Source organism: Neoarius graeffei, chromosome 6, assembly GCF_027579695.1.
Source record: "Neoarius graeffei isolate fNeoGra1 chromosome 6, fNeoGra1.pri, whole genome shotgun sequence".
NCBI lineage: Eukaryota > Metazoa > Chordata > Actinopteri > Siluriformes > Ariidae > Neoarius > Neoarius graeffei.
This window is the reverse complement of record NC_083574.1, coordinates 23,435,665-23,461,370: the sequence shown is the minus strand read 5'-3', so window position 1 is coordinate 23,461,370 and position 25,706 is coordinate 23,435,665. Positions and strand designations below refer to the sequence as shown.

At 41.5% G+C, this 25,706-nt stretch overlaps 1 protein-coding gene across 1 annotated transcript in view; it reads right to left on the bottom strand.

Moving 5' to 3' along the window:
* myo7aa (myosin VIIAa) overlaps nucleotides 1-25,706 on the bottom strand; it is a 233,156-nt gene that overhangs the window by 178,031 nt on the left and 29,419 nt on the right. Inside the window, exons 4-6 of the mRNA XM_060924322.1 lie at nucleotides 12,933-13,117; nucleotides 9,070-9,191; nucleotides 8,657-8,799 (exon numbers count right to left, since the gene is read on the bottom strand). Coding sequence (XP_060780305.1) covers nucleotides 8,657-8,799; nucleotides 9,070-9,191; nucleotides 12,933-13,117 — 450 coding nt within the window. The remainder of the gene's footprint in view (nucleotides 1-8,656; nucleotides 8,800-9,069; nucleotides 9,192-12,932; nucleotides 13,118-25,706) is intronic.

Genomic DNA, 25,706 nt, shown 5'->3' with positions numbered 1-25,706 from the left:
ACAACTGAGGAGCTGCATAACAAGCTTGAAGATTCCACTTGATAATACAAATACAAACAAACTGATCTGCTATTTTATGATGCCTGGGCTTGTGCATACTGCATCTGCCTTTTATAAAATCATGGCAGACAGCATGTATGGTAGCTGCCAAAACTTAAGGCTAATCTGGGAGAGGGATCTTAATTCAAACATAGATGAGAAATTATGGGAAGAAATGGTCTCCAATGCAGGTTGGCCTGTGAGGGATGCAGTTAGTAAATTTACACGCTATAAGGTTATTTATAGATATTATTATACACCTGTTAAGCTCCATAAAATGGGATTGATGAATGAAAATCAGTGTTGGAAATGTATGAATGACACTGGTTCATATCTCCATCTTTTGTGGGAATGCCCCTTTGTCTTTCCTTTTTGGAAACAAATTCTCAATATTATTGGAAAATGGTTAGATACACCACTGCTAGAATCTCCCCAGTTATGCTTGCTTGGAGACAGGTCTCTCTTACCACCAAGGGTGTCAAAAGCAGAGTCTGCTCTGGCAATTGCTGGATTTATCACTGCAGTGAGAATAATTCTGAGACACTGGAAAAGCCAAGTGAGGCCTAGTTTTACAGACTGGTTGAAGTTAATGACAGATACAGCCTCCTTTGAGGAGCTCATTGCCAGACTGAATGATGGTAGGGGTAAATTTCATAAGGTTTGGTCTCATTTTCTACACTTTATACAGTCTCAACAGTCTAATGGCTCATAGGTAGACTAAATAGTTTCCGATGATATAAAATGCCACCCAACATATTTCCTCTTTTCCTTTATTTATTTATTTTTTAAATCTTGTTTCCTTTTTATTGTTATTTTCTTTAAAAGTATTGTATGTATGTACTTTTGTAGTGTCTTTTTTTTGTTGGCCCAGATTGCTTTAATGTTGGTTGTTATGTTGTTAATGGGAAAAAACAATAAAGACTTTAATTATAAAAAAAATTCCACACAGAAATTCTGTCTGGTCAGTGCATTTTAGCTTGTGTGTGTGTGCGCGCACGTGTGTGTGTGTCCGTCAGCATGAGTGTTGAGAACAGCAGCGCTGAACAAACTACAAACATGGCCGCTCAAGACTACAATGCCCATGAACCACAGTGCCCCCAGTCACCGGCGTATTGAACACAGCTGAAGTGCATCTGTAATCAGCACAATGCTACTTAAACACCTCGCACTCAAGCACTCATTGCGAAATGTCGTCCTGAGTTCTCCAGTTCATATCGAGCCTTATCTTCCTGACTGTTTATCATTATTCTGACTCTCGCTACTCTTCCTCGTCTATTCTTCCTGCCTAGTCTACGTTGTCCTGTTCGCAAATCAACCGACCCTCGTCTGTCCACAACCACTATTCCTGTTTCATGATTTGGCTTCATTACTATTTGTTCCCAGCTCTCCTCTGCATTTACATCAGTAAGTGCCCGCGTCCTGACAGGATACTTCGACTAAAATGGATGAAGCCAAGGAGGCGAAACCAACCGCATTTAAACACTCAGGGACGTTTGTTGGGAGAACATCAACAAATGCTTGCAGACCTCAACACATGGATGGCACAGCTTGCAGCTGTTATGTCACAGGTCCTCCTACCACGCCCTGAGACATCTCCTAGTACCACAGCACCGCTCCCCATCCCAGAAAGATTCGCCGGTGATGCCCGCACCTGTAGAGGTTTTTTGCTTCAATGCTCTATGTATTTCTCATCTTTACCGAATCTCTATGATGAGCATAAAATTGCAGTTTTTCTCCTTTCTCAATGGTAAAGCGCTACAGTGGGAAAGTGCCATATGGATCAGTGGAGGAGATCACACGACTTCCTATGAGCGGTTTCTTGAGTTATTCAAGCAGGCTTTCGACCTTGAACCAGATGGAATCGAGGTAGGAGAGATCCTTCTTAACATGAAGCAGGGCTCATGGAGTGTTGCTGAATATGCCTTGGACTTCAGAACAGTGGCAGCGGCAAGTGGGTGGAACGCACGAGCGCTCAAGGCTGTGTTTTGCCAAGGTCTCCGTCCTGAGGTACTGAGTGAATTGGCATATAAGGATGAAAAGCTAACCTTAGACTCTCTCATTGATCTAGCGATCCAACTGGACCACCTGTTGACCAGTTGACCCTCTCTGAAGGAGACCTCCATGCCTGTTCAGCCATCCAAGGAAGCTACACCAATGGAAGTTTCGAACACGCATTTAAAGTGCTCAGAACGTGAAAGGCGGCAAAAGGAAGGTCTTTGCTTCTACTGTGGGAGTTCGGAACATCGACTTTGCCAGTGCCCTCTTCGCCTGCCTCATTCCAATCCAGTAGAGGTCCCGACACGAGTGGGGAGTCCTAAAAGAAAGTTTAATGCTCATTCGTTTAAAGTACCAGTGTTACGGTTGCAGTCAGCCACACACATTATATCTGCCTTTATTGACTCAGGGGCAGAGGGGAATTTCATCAGCAGCATGATTGTCGAGAAATTACGACTTACCTACAATCCCTCTGCAGAGTCCACTCAGCATCCGAGCAGTCGATGGAGGACCCATATGGGAAGGCTTCGTTACCACCCGAACCGCTCCCATTCAACATCCAGGTGGGGGTGCTCCATTTCAAACACATATCCTCTAGGTCACTAATACTGTACTTCATGACATCATTCTTGGCTTTCCCTGGCTGCAACTGCATGACTGACTGATCTCATGGCATAGTAAAGAAATTCTTCAATGGTCTCCCACATGCTTTCAGAACTGTCCGTCATGTCCACGCCTGTGCATTTCATCTACATCGGTAGAGAATCCTCAACCAAGTTCCATGGTTCAAATCCTAGAATGTTACTAAGACCTACAGGAAGTCTTCAGCAAGGGGAAGGCTTGTGGGCTACTGCCCCACCAACCATATGATTGTGCCATAGACCTCCGACCAGGTATGATACTCCTGTGGGGCCGAATCTACCCTCTCTCTCTGAAAGCTCAAGCCACCATGGAGGCCATACATCCAAGAGGCCCTTGATCAGGGTTATATTCATCCATCCAAGTCTCCGGCTTCAGCAGGCTTCTTCTTTGTGGAGAAACGAAGTGGTGGGCTCAGACCCTGCATAGATTACAGAGGTCTCAATCAGGTCACAGTCAAGTACCCCTATCCTCTTCCTCTTGTTCTGTCTGCCCTAGAACAGCTTCATTCCACCAGGATATTTTCCAAGCTCGACCTACGCAGTGCCTACAATCTAATCAGAATTAAGAAGGGCGATGAATGGAAGACGGCATTCAGCATAACTACCAGCCATTTTGAGTACCGGGTAATGCCGTATGGCCTCGCTTCAGCGCCGAGTGCATTCCAGTGCCTGATCAACAACATATTAAGGGATATGCTAGGAAGGTATGTTATTGCATGATATTCATGATATCCTTATCTACTCTCCTGATGAGAAGATCCACATGGAACATGTCAAAGCAGTTCTCCAACGCCTCCTAGCTAACCACCTTTACGTCGAGGCAGAGAAGTGCAAATTTCACTGTAAACAGATTTCTTTCCTGGGATATATAATAAGTCCTGAGGGAGTTAGCATGGACTCCTCCAAGGTTAGTGCAGTCACGTCTTGGCCAGTTCCCAAGTCTATAAAAGAACTTCAAAGGTTTCTGGGCTTTGCTAACTTCTATCATCGCTTCATCAGGGGCTTCAGCACTATCACAGCCCCCCTAACAGCCCTGCTCAAGAAGGGACCTAAGAAGCTTCAATGGAACCCATCTGCATAAGAGGCCTTCATCATCTTAAGAGCAAATTCGCATCGGCTCTGGTCCTACAACATCCCGACCCAACCAAGCCCTTCACAGTGGAGGTTGATGCATCTGACACAGGAGTGGGAGGAGTCTTATCCCAACATTGTGGCAAGAGACAAAAACTCCATCCTGTGGTGTTCTTTTCTAAGAAACTCACTGCTGTAGAGAGAAACTATGATGTCAGGAACCAGGAACTACTAGCCATCAAGCTTGGTCTTGAGGAGTGGAGACACTGGCTAGAGGGGACCACTCACCTCTTCATAATGCTTACTGACCACAAGAATCTGGGGTATCTTAAGAAGGCTAAAAGACTTAATCCGCACCAGGCCAGTTGGGCACTCTTTTTCACACAGTTCAACTTCACCATCTCATTTCCTCCAGGCTCCAAGAACTCGAAGGCAGATGCCCTGTCCTGCACCTTCGCTTCAGACCATCAGGATCCCACCACCACCTACCCAATTCTCCCCTCCAAGTGCTTTTTGCAGTCCATTACTTGGGACTTAGATCAGGAGAACATGTGATGGATAAACATTTATAATTTTCATTTTTACATGATTGTATTCTTATTTTCCATTTTCACATGATTGTACATTTTATTTTGGCATAATATTATGTGTAACATTAAGAACATTGGAATAGCAAAAATTGTAAAGTTACAATGTCAGTTTCATTCTCTCCTGCTTTGCCTGTACAGAGTATGGGCTAGGGCGGAGTTTAGAATTTAGAAGGAAGTAGTTCATCAGTAGGCCAAGAGTTCAGCCAAAGTTTAATTGAGTGTAATCAGAACTAGTTGAGAATGCAGCGTCGCGACTAGCCTATCCTTGATTACCCGCAAATGCGCGGGAAGTGAATCACGAGAAGATTCCAGAAGGAATGTTTTCTTGTTCACTTGCTCTCTTCAGATACTTTTGGATGCACTGGAACACACGTTACCATGTTGGATTGCTATATAAAGTATTGGAGCACCTTGGACACTGCTACACCGCGGTCAGACATTTGGGACCATGCTAAAGACACTCTCACGCATGTGGTGCACCTGATTGCGATGCCTAAAGGACAGTAAGATGTTTTACCATGGTATTGTGAATTTTGTTTTGGTATGAATGTGAAATCTTCGTTTGGGGGACCTAGGCCTAGGTGAAATGATTGTGTTGTGAATTGGAAATGGGTTACATTTCAAGTCAAGATAAAAGACTGAAAATTTAACCATAACTCTCTGTGTCCTGCATTTGCTGCTGCCTTAACATGTAAAAAATGAAACCCAAGACTCTTCCGGTCAGTCTTCCATCAGGCCTTCTTTACATACCCAAGCATCTCCGTGGGTGACTCATCACTTGGGTGCATACATTTCCCACCACAGGACACCCTGGAAGCCATCAGACTCATCAAATGCTTAAGAACAAGTACTGGTGGGAAAACATGCTCACGGAGATCAACCAATTTATCATATCATGTTCCAAAGTGTGCACAAGCAAAGGTTCCACAAACTCCTTCAGCAGGTAAACTTTGCCTGTTCCCAGTACCTCAGAGACCTTGGTCACACTTAGCTAATGATTACGTCAGCCTTTCTCAACCGGGGTGCCACGGCACCCTGGGGTGCCTTCTGGCTTCATTAGGGGTGCCGTCAAAAAATTATATATTCTAACATTGAAATAAATAAAGTGAATTAAAATTCCAAAAAATGATAGTTACACTAATGCAGATCATCGCCGCCTCATGCATCATCAAAATTTGTCTCAAGGCCCCCTTTCCCATGTCACAACATCACTGCCGGGGTCAGCGTATGGTCAGCGTGACTATGTATATTTTATATGGGGGTGCCTTGAGAATTTTCATACTTCTGAAGGGTGCCGTGACTGAAAAAAGGTTGAGAAACGCTGGACTACATCACTGACCTACCACCATCACAGGACAACACCACCATCATGATGTTAGTGGACAGGTTCTCCAAATCACAAACTCTTCCTACTATGGGATCCCTGAGGACATAGTCAGTGACAGAGATCCCCAGTTTATCTCTTGCTTATGGACATGCTTGATGGAACGACTTGGTGTTTCTGTAAGTCTCATGTCAGGCTACCATCCCCAATCTAATGGCCAGGTGGAATGAGCCAATCAGGAAATCGGATGCTTCTTACGGATCTTTTGCATGACAAACCAGGGGGACTTGTCCTGCTTCACTCCGTGGGCAGAGTATGCACAAAACTCATTTAAAACACTCGGCAACTCCGCTAACGCCCTTTCAGTGCAACTCGGCTACCAACCTCCGCTGTTTCCCTGGGACAACTCTCCAGTCCAAGTTCAAGCAGTAGAGAACTAGTTCTCGCGCAGCCAGACCATCTGGGAGGAGGTCCATCAATGTACTGAGACTGTCAACACCAAGTACAAAGAATATGCCAACAAGCATAGAGGTAACAACCCAGAGTTCTCACCAGGTGACAGAGTTTGGGTATCGACCAAGAACCTCTTGGTTCTGCAAGCATGGTATATTGGTTCCTTCAAGGTACTTCGATATATAAATGAAATTTCCTACAGGTTAGAACTTTTCTCTCACAGCTGAATCTCCCCCTCATTCCATGTCTCCTGTTTAAAACCTGCCATTCCAGGGCCGCTTGCCTAAAACTCCCCTGTCCAAGAGCACCCGTCACTAAGCGTCGAGGGTGAGTCCATCTACCAGGTCAACAGGTTACTCAACTCCAAATGCAGAGGAGGTCAGGTCGAGTACTTGGTAGACTGGGAGGGCTATGGACCTGAGGAATGAAGCTGGGTGGCAGCCAAAGACATCTTGGATCCCCTGTTAAAGCAGGACTTCCACGCTCAACACCCAGACAAGCTGGTACCCAGGAGGAGAGGGCGCCCCAGGAAGAATGTAGCTCCCCGAGGGAGCTCCTCAGGGGTGGGGCTCTGTCAGTATAAGTGTTGAGAACAGCAGCGCTGAACAAACTACAAACATAGCCGCTCAAGACTACAACGCCCATGAACCACAGCGCCCCCAGTCACCAGTGTATTGAACACAGCTGAAGTGCATCTGTAATCAGCACAACTACTTAATCAGCTACTTAAACAACTCGCATTCAAGTACTCATTGTGAAGTATTGTCCTTAGTTCTCCAGTTCATACCAAGCCTCATCTTCCTGACTGCTTATCATTATTCTGACTCTCGCTACTCTTCCTCATCTATTCTTCCTGCCTAGTCTACGTTGTCCTGTTTGCAAATCGACTGACCCTCGCCTGTCCACATCCACAATTCCTGTTTCATGATTTGGCTTCATTACTGTTTGTTCCACGCTTTCCTCTGCATGTACATCAGTAAGTGCCTGTGTCCTGCCTGTGTGTGTGTGTGTGTGTCTACAGTACTGTGCAAAACTCTTAGGCACATGTAAAGAAGTGCTGTAAACCAAAAATGGCTTAAAAATAATTAAATGAAATGTTTCAACATTAAAAAATAAATTTAAACAACACTAAGCCGTAATAAATGAAACAGAAAGTCAATATTTGGTGTGAGACGACCCTTTGCTTTAAAAAAAAAAAAGTATCGGGAATAATGAGTGCAGTTTTATAAGGAAATGAGGTTTTACTGAGCATCTTGCAGAACCAGCCACAGTTCTTCTGGATATTTTGGCACGGTGGTGTAAGTGGTTAGCATGGTCGCCTCACAGCAAGAAGGTTCTGGGTTCAAGCCCGGCAGCCGCCTTTCTGTGTGGAGTTTGCATGTTCTCCTCGTGTCTGCATGGATTTCCTCCGGGTGCTTCGGTTTACCCCATAGTTCAAAGACATGCGGTTAGGTTAATATGGGACAGCCTTGGGCTGAGGTGCCCTTGAGCGAGGCACCTAACTCCCAACTGCTCCCCAGGCGCTGTTAGCATGGCTACCCACTGCTCTGGGTATGTGTGTGTGTGCGCATGTGTGTGTTCACTGCTTCAGATGGGTTAAATGCAGAGAGGAATTTCACAAGTATGTGATGAATAAAGTTGCTGTTCTTCCTCTTGTTGTTCTTCTTCTTCTTGACTGTCGTACTTACTTCTTAATTTTGCAGCAAAACCCAGTAGCCTTCATTATGTTTCCTTTTTTAATTTGAAAAGTGGTCTCTTATGGAATATGCTGCTCAGATACAATTTTTTTTCTGTAACATTTAACTTTGCTTTGGACAATGAACGTTTGGATCTCTAAAGTGTTTTTGTACTGACTTGATAATGTAGAAGTCATAAAATATAAATCTATAACAAAGTTTGTATGAAAAACACATTCACAAACAAAAAGTACCCAAATTTATTAAAACAATTCATCGATTTCCTCACGAAGGACATATAGACATTTATGTCATGGTTTTCAATCTCCATGTCATGGATGTAGCTCATCTGAAAAATACAAGTGGTGTATTTCCTAGTAAAACACCAGTGTCCATATATGTGTGTGTGTGTGTGTGTGTGTGGCAGCGGGGCCGTGGCCAAGCAGCAGTCTGTGAATGGAGGGCAGGGTCGGGGAAGGTAAGTGGCTCAATTAATGTGTGTTTGTTACAGGGACGGAGCATAAAAGGAGGAGGAGAGCAGAGAAAAGAGGCTCCCTCCTGACCACAACACATGTGTGCATGTAGAGTGAGTAAATAAGTAAGTAAAAGAAAGCTGAAAAGCTAAAAATAAGTGAAATAAAGTTTGTGTGTGACCATCAACTCTTGTCTGCTGTGCTTCTGTGCTCCACCCACATCAGGAACTGCTACTATATATATACACACACACATCCATACATTCTTCCTGCTTGAGGACAGCACAGCCTACATCCCATGAAGCAAATCCACTCAGAACAGCTCTGTTTTCCATATATGGACTCAAAAATATGCCCACATTTCCATTTATGGACCCTTTTTTCACTCTTGTACCTGTCGACACACTCGAGATTTCTCCAGTAGGTATTGTTCAATTTTGGCTCCTTCTATTGCACCTCTCTTGTTGAAATGGATGTCTATGTACTTCCCAAATCGGCTTGAGTTGTCATTACGGATGGTCTTGGCATTCCCAAAGGCTGTTGAAAAAAACAACAACAATCATTGCATCTTGCTTGAATGTATTAAATATTCCTATCAGTAATACTCTTCTGAATATTTGACTCTTCTGAAGTTCTTTATTCCTCCTCATTCCATATTTTAGTGTGTTTCCTGCTCTAATATCGCTAATTTGACCTTATAATTGGCTTGTTGAGGTGTGGATCAAATGTTTCAGGTCTGTCTGAGCAGAGGAATACATTTAAATCTGCCAAACAGAAATAAGTGATTGCAGCTTTAGTTTTCCTCACCCTCAAGGATGGGGTTTGCTTCCAACACCTGCTGTTCAATCCAGGAGTGCTGTCCACTGATGGCAGCTAGAAACTGCAGGATCAACTTGGTGCTCTCTGTCTTCCCTGCTCCAGACTCACCACTGTGAAATTAAACATATACTCCAACATCATTAAAAGACTGCTTCAGGGACAATATCAAATTTACACAATCTCAAAAGTAGTTGAGCAGTCAAGATGTTTGCATCAGTCTGTGTCTAATGTTTACTGATTTAGTTTAGCACTGGGATTACAAGGCTAATATGGCTAAAGATCAAAATCTATCTCAGCCAAAATATTTTCCTTAAATAACATACAAATCTTCCTATACTAACTTCAATGCTGGAACTTCACTGTTAAGATGTGCAATCTATTTTTTTAAATTACAAATTTAGGTTGAAATTTCACTCTGTTATTATCTACATAACATCCATCTTTCCAGTACAGTTACACCATCAGACTTTTGGAGGCAGGGCTATGCTAACCTTTGCCTTTAAAGGCAAAAAAAACCAAAACCAAAAATAAACTCCTTTATACTGACAGATATCATCAATATAAAGGCTAACAAGACATGTCTGAGTGTTCACTTGTTCATATTTGTACCTGTATACTGTATCCAGATTGTTTTTCTTTTAAAGTAAAATGTCCCTGGGCACTGATATCTTACTCACTCCGAGGTTCAAATATCATGCCCTGAGTACAAATTACACGAGAGAATCCAAGATTGTGGTGTCACTTACCCATCACGTGAGTTATTAAGGCTGAGATCTAGTGGATACATCACTTCTAACTTGTTGTAAACAACTCTGAAGATGCCTGAATGTCAAGCATTTGACTGTAAAAATAAGACTGATCATTGAAGCAGTGAACAAATGAACATGAACACACACACACACGTAAACAGTGAGTACACACACTGTTTACCAGTAGCTGGCGATGGAGCATTTATACCGGTATGCAGCAAACAGCCTCCTGGCTGGGTATGTGTGTGCTCACTGTTTACGTGTGTGTGTGTGTGTGTTCATGTTCATTTGTATTATTTCGTAGTATTTTTTTTCCAAAAACTAAAATTTTCCTTGTATTTTTATGTGACATGCTTGTGTTTGTTTTTATTCACTGAGAAAGGCTGTCTTTTTAGATGGCAAGAATTGCATTGCTATGACAATGGATATTGTTTACTAGTATCTGTGTCAGTACTGCATATTATCTAGCCGAGATTTAAACTTCATAAAAGTCTGTTGATTCGCGGATTTTGTTGCCAGTAAAAATCACATGGTTACAGAAAATTTCTGAGTAGAGTTTTAGAATAAGAAGCCTTTATTTGTCACATACATATTACAGCACAATGAAGTTTTCTCTGCATTCAACCCATCTGAAGCAGAGAGAGAGAGAGAGCGCACAGTGACACCTGGGGATTTATTTTTTTAAGTAGAAGCCTTTATTTGATGCCTCTGTGTTACTAAGGTAAATGGCGTACTAGTCAACTGGTTACATCACAAGCGGATATCAAGTCAAGTCAAGTTTATTTGTATAGCGCTTTTAACAATAAACATTGTCGCAAAGCAGCTTTACAGAATTTGAACGACTTAAAATATGAGCTAATTTTATCCCTAATCTATCCCCAATGAGCATGCCTGTGGCGACGGTGGCAAGGGAAACTCCCTCAGATGACACGAGGAAGAAACCTCGAGAGGAACCAGACTCAAAAGGGAACCCATCCCCATCCGGGCAACAACAGACAACATGACTATAACATTAACAGTCCTAACATAAAGTCAGCTTCGTTGATGCTATAAACCCCCCACTGACGGAAACCCGAGCGCAAAACCGTTCACGACAACCGTAGTCCCAAAGTCAGCAAGGCAACTGCAATCCTAAAGTCAGCAAGTCAACTGCAGTCCCCAGCCACAAAAGCACCACTGTAAGAGTCCAGAGCATCCTCCAGGCGCGACCCCCAACTGTCCACATGGGGCCGTCCTTCACAGGGGCGATGAGATGAGACTCCAACCAGACACAGGGCACCAGGATGGATCAGGCAGGTCCGAGGAGCAGAAGAGGTCAGCATCTCGATCTCAGGATTGACATGTAACTCAGAGGGACAGATTTTTTTTTTGGGGGGGGGGGGGGGGGGGGGGAGAGAAAGAGAGAGAAAACACAGGTTGTTAGGTATGCCCAATGTCACATGAATAAGTAGGAACAGTGTACAGTACATATTGCACTGAGTACAAGCAGGGACTCCGGCAACTAACTATGACAGCATAACTAAAAGGGGAGAGCCAGAAGGTAACACAGGCATGAGGGAGCCCCGGGACATAAAGCAGCCAGCCACTACACCGTCAACAAACTCGAGTGAGCAAGCGAGTGGGGACTGACAGCATCCATACATCCCAGTTTACCATATCTGGTTTCAGCACAAATGGCTGCACCCAGGTAAGCCTATTCTTAACCATCACTTTTAAAATGGATAAATTGTTGTTATAAAGTTCTGTTTTTAATTTAAACGTGTGGAGGGCATGTCAGGGCATTTGCCATGATCGGCAAACAGTGTTTGCTTGTTGTTGTTTTTTTTGGCTTTGTCACTGGGGTGGTAGCCTAATCCTTTGTACCTTTAATGTGTGTGTTTCACCTGGAAACTGACACTAGAAAAAGTGTCCAAAATGGCTGCGCTGATAACATAACAGAAACCACATATGACTGAAGAACTGGATGAGATTTGTAGAGTTGATTACCCTAGTAGCTCCAGTGCAAAACCAAACATGACACCAAACACCAAATATGTCTTCGTTGATCAACCACATTTGAAGTGAAGACATTTGGCCAAACCTTTAAATGGAAGTCGCCAAATTTCACTCATTTCATTATCTGAAACTTTGAGGGGTAGGTGGGGCAAAGCAAAAATTAATCTCCATTAAATCTTTCTTCACAACTCTATTTTAAATTCTGTTGAAATACAAATTACTTCTTTTGAGTGACTAATGATTTAAAAAAAAATGCTGATGTCTGACAAAAGCTGACATTCCTTTAATTTTGTTGCACAATCGTCAGCATGCCTACATTACCCATTTAGCTCCATAGAGTTTATATTGCACCTAGTGGTCAAAATAGGAACTGCAATAAGCACTAAAGGCACATGGAGGCAGGAATAATGTCACCCCATGCTCAGGCAAGGACCAGAAGACGGGAGAGATACTTGCAGGATTAGCAGTGTCATGACTTTTATGTCAAATTGGGCTAGTGAAAAAATACGTTGTGACCCTCAAGATCTTGGTATATAACAAATAATTAGAAATAAATCTAAAAATTTCTGCAAACAAAAGCAAAGCGTAAGAGCAGACAGCGTGTCTCTGATGTACAGAGCCATTTCTATTTTAAGATATGTTGCAAAAATAGAGGAAAAGGGGAGTAGATCATTTCCACATATCAGAAATGTGTGTGGACCTGGGGGTGGTGGTGACCTTGTTTCAAACACAAAGGATGGAAAAGAAGAAAAATGTCTCCTTTTTCCAATGTCAATGTTTTGGACTAGGTACAGGCCTTTTGTTTGGTATTTGAGATGTAGTTGGACTGGAAATATGACTGAAACCGACAAACACACCTACTGCACCGCTGAGAACGCATTGCTAGACTGTATGCTGGATGAATCATGTTGATTCTCAAGTGTCTTTTACAGGGTTACTCTAAAAATTCACTAGATAGTAGCTTATAGCATAAGTCAATCATGATAGCCTCTCAACTTAATTTTATTTGAATTATTATTATTAATTATGTCATTATTTATGCTGTTCCATCATTCTGCCCAACCAAAATCGATGGCCATGAGCCACTGCTACTGAAACTTATCTGACCTAATGATGCAGCACTGGTCCTTGTTATTCCTCTGCATGTTAAAGTAACAGTTGTCAGCAATGGCAAAGATATGAGGAGGCATCTCTCCGATCTTCTTGTTGGTGTAGAGGCGAATCTGGTCAGCTGTGTAGATGGGCAGCAGCTGGTATGGGTTCACTGCCACCAGTATTGACCCTGTGTATGTCTAAACAAGAGCAAAGTAGAATGATTAAGACTGATACTGAAAGGTGGATGGTTTATCCATCCATCCATCCATCCATCCATCCATCCATTATCTGTAGCCGCTTATCCTGTTCTACAGGGTGGCAGGCAAGCTGGAGCCTATCCCAGCTGACTATGGGCGAGAGGCGGGGTACACCCTGGACAAGTTGCCAGGTCATTGCAGGGCTGACACATAGACACAAACAACCATTCATACTCACATTCACACCTACGGTCAATTTAGAGCCACCAATTAGCTTAACCTGCATACCTTTGGACTGTGGGGGAAACTGGAGCACCCAGAGGAAACCCATGCAGACATGGGCAGAGCATGCCAACTCCACACAGAAAGGCCCTCGTCGGCTGCTGGGCTCGAACCCAGGACCTTCTTGCTGTGAGGCGACAGTGCTAACCACTACACCACTGTGCTGCCCGTGGATGGTTTAATTGGTGTTAGTTTATTCATGTATAAGTCCATACACTGTTACAGTAGCTCATTTATGTTTCATTAACTTATTTTGATATCAAAGACTTCATTTTCTCAGGGTGTTTAAATATTATTTCAACTACTAATGGCAAACTTTCCTATGTGGAGTGTGCATGTTCTCCCTGTGTCTGTGTGGGTTTCCTCCGAGTGCTCTGGTTTCCCCCACCATCTAAATGCTTACTTGGCTACTCTAAATTGCCCATAGGTGTGAATGTGTGTGAATGGTTGAGAGGAGAAAACATCTATAATTATCCAGTAGAAGGCAATGGGAAATCACAACTGTAATTCTTCCCAAAAAACTTTGACGGCTTTTTCTTCTAGCCATCAAAGTGGCCACATCACTGCAGTGATATGCCAAATACAGAGAGACAGATAGAGAATCAGAGAAGATGGGGATATGAATTTGATTGAACATGCTGCACATGCAATGTTGCCTTCCTCCAGTCTCTAGTCATCTCTATTACTTCAGTATATTAATTATAAGGCTTAGTTTACTTTTTGCTAATATACAGCACTTTGTCATTTCAACACATGAAGGTGGGAAGCTGAGTGACAAAGATTCATAGGTAAATATTCCTAGGAATCATCAGCATTGCAATCTACAGCTTGATGCGCTCCTGCTTAGCATAACAGATAATAACTCAAGGTTCAAGGTGTCTTTAGTGTCATCAGCACCTTGGTGCACTTACTTACATAATAGGTTACAATATTGTACCGTATTGAAACATTTTCTAAGCTAGCCAGCACAAGTTAGCTTAGCAAACATCAATAGTTCTAGCAGCAGTTATCTGACATTAGGTAGCTATGATCAGCTAAGTAAGCTAGCTAACACTCAGTAAACTACTTTGTAAGGTAAATAAAGTTAGCAGCAATTCACTCACAAGTTAGGTATCATTAAGTAAACTATTATAATGTATAATACATTCTATTTCACTGTATAATATAAACTGACAGCCAAGTGAACTAGCAAGTTAGGGTAACTAAAACCAGCAGCAAGTTCACTCACAAGCTACTATAGGTATCATTAAGTAAACTATTATAATGTATAATACAAGCCAATAGCTAAGCAAGCAAGACGATATAAGGTAATAACCCCAATTCCAAAAAAGTAGGGCTACTGTGTAAAATATAAATAAAAACAGAATGCGATAATTTGCAAATGATGGACACCTTATATTTCATTGAAAATAATACAAAGACAAAATATCAAATGTTGAAACTGAGACATTTCATTGTTTTGTGAAAAATATATGCTGTGTACAGTATATATAGATTTATATTTTGCATCACGTCTACTTTTAACATCACTGTGTTGCATCACACTCTGTAAATGTTTGGGAATTGAGACCACCAATTGCTGTAGCTCTTAAAGAGAAATGTTGTCCCATTCTTGCCTGATATACAATTTCAGTTGCTCAACAGTTTGGGGTCTCCTTTGTCATATTTTGCGCTTCATAATGTGCCAAATGTTTTAAATGGGAGACAGGTCTGGACTGCAGACAGGCCAGTTTAGCACCCAGACTCTTTTCCAATGGAGCCATGCAGTTTTAATATGTACAGAAAACGGTTTGGCATTGTATTGCTGAAAGAAGAAAGGCCTTCCCTGAAAAAGATTTTTTCTGGATGGCAGCATATTGCTCTGAAACGTGTATATATCATTCAGCATTAATGATGCTTTCCCAGATGTACAAGCTACCCATGTCATGTACACTAATACCCCCTCATACCATCACAGATGCTAGCTTTTGAACTGTGCACTGATAAGCCGGATGGTCCCTCTCCTCTTTAGCCTGGAGGACGTGGTGTCCATGATTCCAAAAAAGATTTTCTACTTTTGATTCGTCAGACCTCGGGACAATTTTCCACTTTGCCTCAGTCCAACGTAAAAGAGCTCAGGCCCAGAGAAGGTGGCGGTGTTTCTGGATATTGTTTATACATGGTTTTAAATTGCATGGTTTTTAAATTTGTGGATGCAGTAATTAACTGTTTTCACAGACGATGGTTTTCTGAAGTATTCCTGAGCCACACAGTGATTTCCACTACAGACATGTGTCTGCTTTTAATGCAGTGTCGCCTGAGGATCTGAAGATCACAGGCATCCAATGTCAGTTTTCAGCCTTGTCTCTTGCATACAGAGATTTCTCCAGATTCTCTGAATCGTTTAATGATATTATGTACCATAGATTATGTGATCCACAAATTCTTTGCAATTTTACATTGAGGAACGTTATTCTTAAATTGCTACCGTGTTTGCCCATGCAGTCTTTCACAGAGCAGTGAACCCCTCCCTATCTTCTGAGAGACTCAGTCTCTCTGGGATGCTTTTTTATACTCAATCATGTTACTGACCTGTCGCCAATTAAGCAAATTGGGGGGGGGGGGGAGGGTTAGCTTACCAAACGTTTTCAGTCTTTTGTTACGCCATCCCAACTTTTCTGAAACGTGTTGCTGACATCAAATTCAAAATGAGCATATATTTTTCAAAAAACAATAAAATTTATCAGTTTCAACACTTGATATGTTGTCTTTGTACTATTTTCAATGAAAATATAGGGTTTCCATGATTTGCAATTCTTCACATTTCAAATTTATGTTTTACACACTTTCCCAACTTTTTTGGAACTGGAGTTGTATTTGTGCAATTAAAATTAGCAGACAAGTTTGTTAGCAAGCTATCTAGTTGTTGTAATATGTATGTAAACAGTAAGTGTTTTATGTTAAACACTACATTGAAACAAAGAAGTGAAAATGAAAGGTAGTGATAACATCACATGCTCAAGTTTGCATTTAGATAAACACTTGCTGGGCAGCATGGTGGTGTAGTGGTTAGCACTGTTGCCTCACAGCAAGAAGGTCCTGGGTTTGAGCCCAGTGGCTGATGGGGCCCTTTCTGTGTGGAGTTTGCATGTTCTGCCCATGTCTGTGTGGATTTCCACCGGGTGCTCCAGTTTCCCCACAGTCCAAACACATGCAGGTTAGGCTAATTGGTGACTCTAAATTGACCGTAGTTGTGAATGTGAGTGTGAATGGTTGTTTGTCTCTATGTGTCAACCCTGAGATGATCTGGCGACTTGTCCAGGGTGTACCCTGCCTCTCGCCCATAGTCAGCTGGGACAGGTGATAAGTAGTTATGGATAATGAATGGATAAACACATGCTGACCCATTAACTATGCTGAGCCAGGGATGCTTGAGAATAAAGTGTGAATATGACTGCATATTGCATAAATAAATTATATATATAAAGGAGATTTGAATGTTAATTAATGTATAGACTAATGATATGAAATATATATATTTTTATTTTGTACCAGTGGTAGAAATAACCAAATATAGTATGTATGTATCTTTCAGGATACATTCATATTTGACTGTACATTCATATTTGACTGGTCACTCAATTTGAATGGGTTTAATCCAAACCTCAATAACTCAAAAACAGGTTGGTCTCTAAATATTTTCAACTTAAAAGATGTCATTCTGAGATCAAAAACCTTACACATGAGACATTACTTCCCTGCAATAACTTTGAGACCACATTTGATTTGGCATGAAGATGAAGCATGCATACATCACTGAATATTGCATAATGCTGAGCACATCCATGTTGATGATTACACATGAGGATGAGTTACAGCAGCTGAAAAGAGTGAGCAATAGGAGGAGAGTGGATGGTGGTCTCAGATTTCAGATATCGGTGTGACAGCGTATGGGTGTCCCATTACAGCGGGACGCCGCAGCCGTGTTGAAACTGAGTAGTGTAATGCAAACACATGAACGGAGAGCAGCCATGCTTGAGGCCAGTGATATACTTACTCTGCCTCCACAGTTAGTCTTCACAGAGAGAGAGAGAGAGGGAGGACAAAGAAAACAAAGCCAGAGAAGTTGATTAAGGCAGGCAAAGACCCACTGATTAAGAGGGAGATGAAATAAGAATTAAGATCACTCCAATTTTGTGGTTCCATTGTTTGTTTTTTGGACATTTGTAACTGTCCAAAATTTGCATTTATATTTTGTACTGGAGACATGAGGCTAATGTAGCTAACTGTCTGAAGTGACTAAAATTTGTAGCTAACATATTAGCATTGTGCAAAACTATATGTCTGTATCATCAAAAGACATTGTTTGGCTTTATCATTTATCTTGTTCATGATGTATAAGCAACATAGATAACAATTCATATTGTTTAAATCAGTTTTTTAGTATAAATACGGAGGTGATTCTAGGAAATTGCGTGCACTGATTGGTCAAGAAATTCAGACTATTTCTTGAAAATCACCTTGAACAACTTGACAAAATGGTGACCAATCACTGTCACTGCAAGTGAGGAAGAATTAGAAATTATGAAAATTCTGTTCCTAAAAGCACTAAATATGCTACGAAGTTGGGTCTAAAACTATTAAAAGGTAAGGTGGAATTGTGATTTATTTTATCTATTTCAAAACAAAGTATTTAATGTGAATTGGCATAGATAAGTGACACAGGTCTGTGCACCTTTATTATATTTGCATGCCGCTTTTGAAGTTTGAAATAAATGATTTTTTAAACATGATATTTCTTTAATAATCACTGGTGTATTTATACTAAAACAATTATCTGCCTCAGGCTCAGTGACTATTGGTGAATAATGACCTCGACTTCGTTTCGGATATTATTCACTGATATTCACCTCACCGTCGGCGAATAATTGTTAAATATTGTACATGAACTGTTTTATAAAATAATAGAGCACAATAAGCCTATGTTTAAAAAATAAATTTACAACTCATCTAAGTCAATTCTAACTTTACAAGGCTATCTTGGTCTGAGTACACAGCCAATCTACAGTGGTGCTTGAAAGTTTGTGAACTCTTTAGAATTTTCAATATTTCCTGCATAAATATGACCTAAAACATCATCAGATTTTCACACAAGTCCTAAAAGTAGATAAACAGAACCTAGTTAAACAAATGAGACAAAAATATTATACTTGGTCAAACTTCAAAGGTGAAATTAGAGTCAGGTGTTTTCAATCAATGGGATGACAATCAGATGCGAGTGGGCACCCTGTTTTATTTAAAGAACAGAGATCTATCAAAGTCTGATCTTCACAACACATGTTTGTGGAAGTGTATCATGGCACAAACAAAGGAGATTTCTGAGGACCTCAGAAAAAGCATTGTTGATGCTCATCAGGCTGGAAAAGGTTACAAAACCATCTCTAAAAAGTTTGGACTCCACCAATCCACAGCCAGACAGATTGTGTACAAATGGAGGAAATTCAAGACCATTGTTACCCTCCCCAGGAGTGGTCGACCAACAAAGATCACTCCAAGAGCAAGGCGTGTAATAGTTGGCAAGGTCAGGGTAACTTCTAAGCAACTGAAGGCCTCTCTCACATTGGCTAATGTTAATGTTCATGAGTTCACCATCAAAAGAACACTGAACAACAACAGTGTGCATGGCAGGGTTGCAAGGAGAAAGCCACTGCTCTCCAGAAAGAACACTGCTGCTCGTCTGCAGTTTGCTAAAGATCATGTGGACAAGCCAGAAGGCTATTGGAAAAATGTTTTGTGGATGGATGAGACTAAAATAGAACTTTTTGGTTTAAATGAGAAGCATTATGTTTGGAGAAAGGAAAACACTGCGTTCCAGCATAAGAACCTTGTCCCATCTGTGAAACATGGTGGTGGTAGTATCATGGTTTGGGCCTGTTTTGCTGCATCTGGGCCAGGACGGCTTGCCATCATTGATGGAACAATGAATTCTGAATTATACCAATGAATTCTAAAAGAAAATGTCAGGACATCTGTCCATAAACTGAGTCTCAAGAGAAGGTGGGTCATGCAGCAAGACAACAACCCTAAGCACACAAGTCATTCCAGGGCTCGACATTAGCACTTGCCCGATGGCCTGGCGGTGTTTTTTACGTCTTTTGGGCCAGTTCGGGCCACTAAATTTGGCCAAACAGTGGCCCGGGCGGGCCAGTACGTTTTCGATACAAATTAACAAATTTTATTACTCATATTTTACCCAGAATTGTGAAGAAATTGTTCTAGAATGCACCTTTTCGATACGAGGTCCGCCATCTTTGTTTTCGTCATGCTCCGCTCCGCGGCAGGAGTGTGTCGTCTTTGTGCATCTTCGGAGATGTTTGGCGCTGTTCGGAAGCGTCATTTTGGCAGGAAAATAGCATCTTGTAGGCGAAGACGGTTGCGGCAAGGAGACCATCAGAATGGTAAAATTCAAATAGAAATATGTTCAAACTCCACGCTCCCCAACCTGGCCAAAGGCCAGGTAAACAGTTTAAATACAATCATGCATAAATTAACTATCGGGTGTTAACGAATGGCTTCATTTTGAACTCGGCAGCCAATCAGAGCGCGCAACGTCACGCTCTGTTTACAACTCGCCAAATCGTAAAACAGCATTTCACCACACGCACTTTAGCTTCAGATGGTGTAAAATCGTTCAGACTTTGTATATTAATATCAAAATTTCAGGATACACTGCCAAGAAATATGGCTACACCTGTATCAACTTTTAGTGATTAAAGAATGAAGTATAAATGTTGGTTGCTATGACTGAAATAGAAGAACAGGTAAAATAATGTGGTAAATTAGATCTGATCCCATATATTATATTATTCAAATATCCAAAGATGATGAAATCTATCAAAATAGCCAAACTAGGTCTACATTAGTTCATTACAACAAAAATAACTATTCTGACCCTCTCTGGTATAACCAGACCATGCTAAACCCAGTTTACCCCCAGTTGCTTGGGTATCTGCTGTTGCCTTGGCAACGGTTTATGCAAATGAGCTGAATTTGCAAAAATTTACTACTAGTTCCCCCAAGGGCATATCCTGAAAATTTGGTGTTTATATCTTGTCTTATTAAAAAAATACAACATTTCACCCCTTTTTGGCTCACCTGAGCATACCTGTTAATTAGCTAATTAACAGGTAATTAGGGTTATAAATCACCCCTGAGCAGGTAAGGCTTTGCAAAAATCTCACTAGATTATTCCCCAAAGTCCACCCTTTCAGGAAATGTATGGTTTGTCAATGATTCTCATGATATTTTATTAATTAAAAAATAAAACTTCTTCATGGGCAATAAGAATGCCCATTTAAATCCAGCATGATAAGGGTTAGTATGCCACCCTCACCTTTCATCCAGACTTGGGACTGGCCTGTATGTGTCTTGTGGCTATTATATAAAGGTGTATTTAAAAAGCTCATTGTACCTCTATTTCTATTAGAATATCTACAGTGATGAGAATTAAATATCTACAATGTTGAGAATATATGAGCCACAAGGACGCGTTATCCTAATGGGCTTCATGGGCAGCTGCCCAGGGCCTCGGCCACTAGGGGACCTTGGAGGTAGCAAGATCGGAAAATATGAAACGATATTTTCAGAAGTTTTGATCATATTGATAACATTTTTGATGCATTTCGCCACCCATAAGGAAGCCCACCTTGTCCCGTCGCATAAATCACCCGTCATTGTCAATATGATCACTGTCCACCATGTCTTCACACGCTACGCCAGCTTGAGTTCAATGATTTAATTAATGACTTCGCTTTCCAGAAAAGTAAGAAAGTGCCCTTGTAAGTTGACCCATGGCTGTCAAACTGAATGCGCAAAGCTGTGTGCCACTGCTGTTTGGGACATTATGTGTGTGAAAGGATGAAATGTTTCACATAGCCTAACATTTTGAGATTTATTTCTGAGAAGCAAGATATAGAGCCCTGCACTCCCGCGGGACCCGACGCAAAGCAGTGCGGTGTGGGACAAATTTTGAAAGCTCATTGCGGGAGCGGGCGGGAGGGGGAGTGCACAATGCGGGAGCGGGTGGGAGAGGTGATAAGCTGCAGTCCCGCTAACTAAAAACGTATTTAAAATAAAATTTATAAATTATTAATTTATGTCTATCATATATAATTTGTGCTGGATATTTTATTTGGCATTAATAAAAACATTTTAAGATGCCTAAATTTGCGGATGTGGTCTAATCTCGCGTACGTTTCCGATTCCTTTCCGCTCTTCCGTGTTTGAGATCTCCGATCATGGCAGAAGAGCAGAGCTCCTCTAGTGAAGCTCACAGTGCTTCAGAAGTGCTCCTTTAAAAAGAGGTACATTGCTTGAAACGCACCCCTGAACGTGAGCTGTAGATATCCAAATCCACTCAATGTAGGGGGCGGGGCACCATCACGCTGTGTCTTTAAATTATATTAATTTCTTATAGGCCTACTTGTATTTCCTAGAATGTAAATGTGAGGAGTGACATATAAGCTATGTGCAATGTACAATATTCTTAATATCCACTGTAGATTTTGGTAGGTGTGTTGCACCCACGTGCAATGAACTGGTGCTACAGGTGCTCTAGCCCCTGCCCCTTTTCTGTTTGCTGTCCAAAATGCCCTTTTCATAGGGACTGTTTTGTTGTTTTGGTTTTTTTTTTAATATTTGTAAAAGATAAGTTAGCTCCAACATCAATATTCTCTACAATTTGACAATAATATGAAATTATAGATTTATAAAATAACATTTTTCTATGTAAATGCGGGCATCAATCCGTGACGTCATGCATTCAGTGAACCTCCGTGCAGAAAGCGCATGCAGGCGGTTGACAGTGGGAGACAGTGCGAGGAACGGCATGGTAAGGTCACACTGAAAGTCTCCTTTCATTTCTTATCTGAACATGCAATATTGTGCAGCTTAGAACACAACAGTAAATGCGTAGGGTTGTTTATCATTTAATTAAGCCGCCTAGGCTATATTTAAACCGTTTGCTCCATCCATTTCATTAACGTGGCAGATTCGGAAACTTTAGTTTGAATGACGGCGTTAATAACATATTCTAGCAGCTTCGAAAACTTAAGGCTGAATGACGACGTCCACAACATATTCTATCAAGACACACAGAATGTTCAGTTGCAATTGAAATTTAGTTTTGAATAAAGTTAACTTGTGTGAAAAATTTGTTCCAAGTGCCCTTTTTTGAATGTTGAGCCCCTGCCCCTCCAAAGGTCTTTGCACGGCCCTGGTGTGTTGGGTATCTCCGTAAAGCCTCAGCTGCGCATGCCGCCTGGCAACGCGCACTCTCGCTACGTGCGCTAGGTGAAGGATCGGTCAGTGGAGAGCTCAGCTAAGCTCAGCATGTTTAATTCCCCAAGCCAATGACAAGAACTTTCGTGAGAAATAACGCGAACGTCTGCATCATGTGGGATTTGCGGGCGGGAGCGGGACAAAATATGGCAGGCGCGGGCGGGACTGAAAATCATAATTCTTTGCGGGAGCGGGACTGCACAATGCGGGAGCGCGCGGGAGCAGGACTGAAAATCATAATTCTTTGCGGGAGCGGGACTGCACAATGCGGGAGCTGGCGGGAGCGGGACTAAAAATCATAATTCTTTGCGGGAGCGAGACTGCACAATGTGGGAGCAGAACTGAAAATTCTGTCCCGCGCAGACCTCTAGCAAGATATTTTTCTTTCTTTGTTATCGCTCTTTGTTTTCACAAGTTAAAAGTCGCTTGGATTCCAAAATGAAAACGAATGGTTATATACCAAATGAATGTTCTTGTTCTGAATACTAAAGAAACTGTCGTAGGCCTAGGTTATGTTCTTGACATGTTGTTCATTGGCTCACTCATTCAAAGGCTTCTTGAGGCTAAACTTTAGTTAACCAGACTTGTTAACCGTGATGTCTGATGGATTTTTTCACCATGCAATTGCCTATTTCACCATTGCTTTTTCTCGATTAAATAGGTGTTGATGGATATAAAGTTTTATCGTTCAATAGTATTTCTAATTGTGCCACTGTCATTATTTAAGTTTCTGTGTCTAGTTAGACAGGCACGTCTGAGGGAGTGAATTTGCTGAGCGCAGTTGACAACAGGCGGGGGTGGGGCCTCGGGGGTGTGTCTGCCCAGGGCCTCGGCAAGGGTTAACGCGGCCCTGATGAGCCAAAGTTGAAACCATGACAAAAAAGGAAAATATGTCTACATCACACAGAGTGGGTTACAGGCAAAGCTTATTCTATAAACAAGTTGGTTGCATGGTGAGGCAAAACTTAGCTTATTCGAAAACTTATACAAACAATTGTTAATGTAAAACAGTAATCAACAGCATGTGTTAAACAAACAGAGAACAAGAACAAAGGGAATTTTTAAATGTAACTACGAAATTGATAGAACAAGAAATGCAAACAATAAAATATCAATGTGAGCAAACAATAAAGATATAATAATGTTAACAAAATATGAATAATCTTATTTTCATTAATTTCACCTTAAAATGCACCAGAATGCACGAATATGAATTGAAAATTCAAAGTTTTCCGGGGGAGGGCCCCCAGACCCCCCCTCTTTGTGCAAGCACCTGTGGTGCTTGCAGCGGCTGCCTGTGCCAGCCGTGGTTCAGGTACCGTGCGCATTCGGGCCACCACATTTTCCACTGCATTTACCACTGGGCCACCAGTGGTAAATGCTTAATGTCTAGGCCTGCATTCTACCAAAAATGGTTAAAGAAGAATAAAAGTTAATGTTTTGGAATGGCCATGTCAAAGTTCTGACCTTAATCCAATCGAAATGTTGTGGAAGGACCTGAAGTGAGCAGTTCATGTGAGGAAACCCACCAACATCCTAGAGTTGAAGCTGTTCTGTATGGAGAAATGGGCTAAAATTCCTCCAAGCCAGTGTCCAGAACTGATCAACAGTCACCGGAAATGTTTAGTTGTAGTTATTGCTGCACAAAGGGGTCACACCCAGGGGCGCAGATAGGATTTTTGAACTGGGGGGGACTGAGCTGTCAGCAAATGATTCCATTTTGTGTATATATATATATATATATATATATATATATATATATATATATATATACATACATACACACTACCGTTCAAAAGTTTGGGATCACTTTGAAATGTCCTTATTTTTGAAAGAAAAGCACTGTTCTTTTCAATGAAGATCACTTTAAACTAATCAGAAATACACTCTATACATTGCTAATGTGCTAAATGACTATTCTAGCTGCAAATGTCTGGTTTTTGGTGCAATATCTCCATAGGTGTATAGAGGCCCATTTCCAGCAACTATCACTCCAGTGTTCTAATGGTACAATGTGTTTGCTCATTGCCTCAGAAGGCTAATGGATGATTAGAAAACCCTTGCACAATCATGTTAGCACAGCTGAAAACAGTTTAGCTCTTTAGAGAAGCTATAAAACTGACCTTCCTTTGAGCAGATTGAGTTTCTGGAGCATCACATTTGTGGGGTCGATTAAATGCTCAAAATGGCCAGAAAAATGTCTTGACTATATTTTCTATTCATTTTACAACTTATGGTGGTAAATAAAAGTGTGACTTTTCATGGAAAACACAAAATTGTCTGGGTGACCCCAAACTTTTGAACGGTAGTGTGTATACATGTTATTTCACCTCCCTCACTGCCATCACCAGGAACTACCTGCAGGCCAGGACAATGATAACATTTTAACATAGCCTATGGAAATCCAAAGTTTACACATTATCATCACACACAGAAATTGCAAAACTAGTTTTAAAACCGCTAAGTTCCAACTGTTAAACATAGCGAGAGGCTGGGCTACGTGTGTGTGTGTAAAGTGTAAACCAGTGCATCCTGACTTTCTAACTATGCCTGTGTGTTGCATGAGCGGCAGTCAGTCAACAACTCTTCGCAAAGTTTCCTTATGAAACAATATGCTCGCTGAAATTATGGCAGGGAACGCCAGATTAAACATTAAAACTGCCTTCTGAGCACTGTATCTACAGGCTACCACCGAAAGAAGGAGGCTACCAGAAAGGCATCTCTACTCCGTACGATTTTACTTTCACTACGACATTACTTTGAACAGACTATCAAAAAATTGCAAGGTGATATGATAAAGTAAGGCACAGTTTACTTACAGTCTTTTTTTTTTGTGAAAAAACGATGCAATCGTTTTCTGCCTTTTGGCACCCTTCATCATGCCGTGTTGGGGTCCTGAACTAGGAGGAGCTGTCCCCGATATGCCTGTCAAACTTGTGGGTAACCATAGCAACCAAGCTCGAGCTCGCAACCCGTGCAGTCTGCGCAG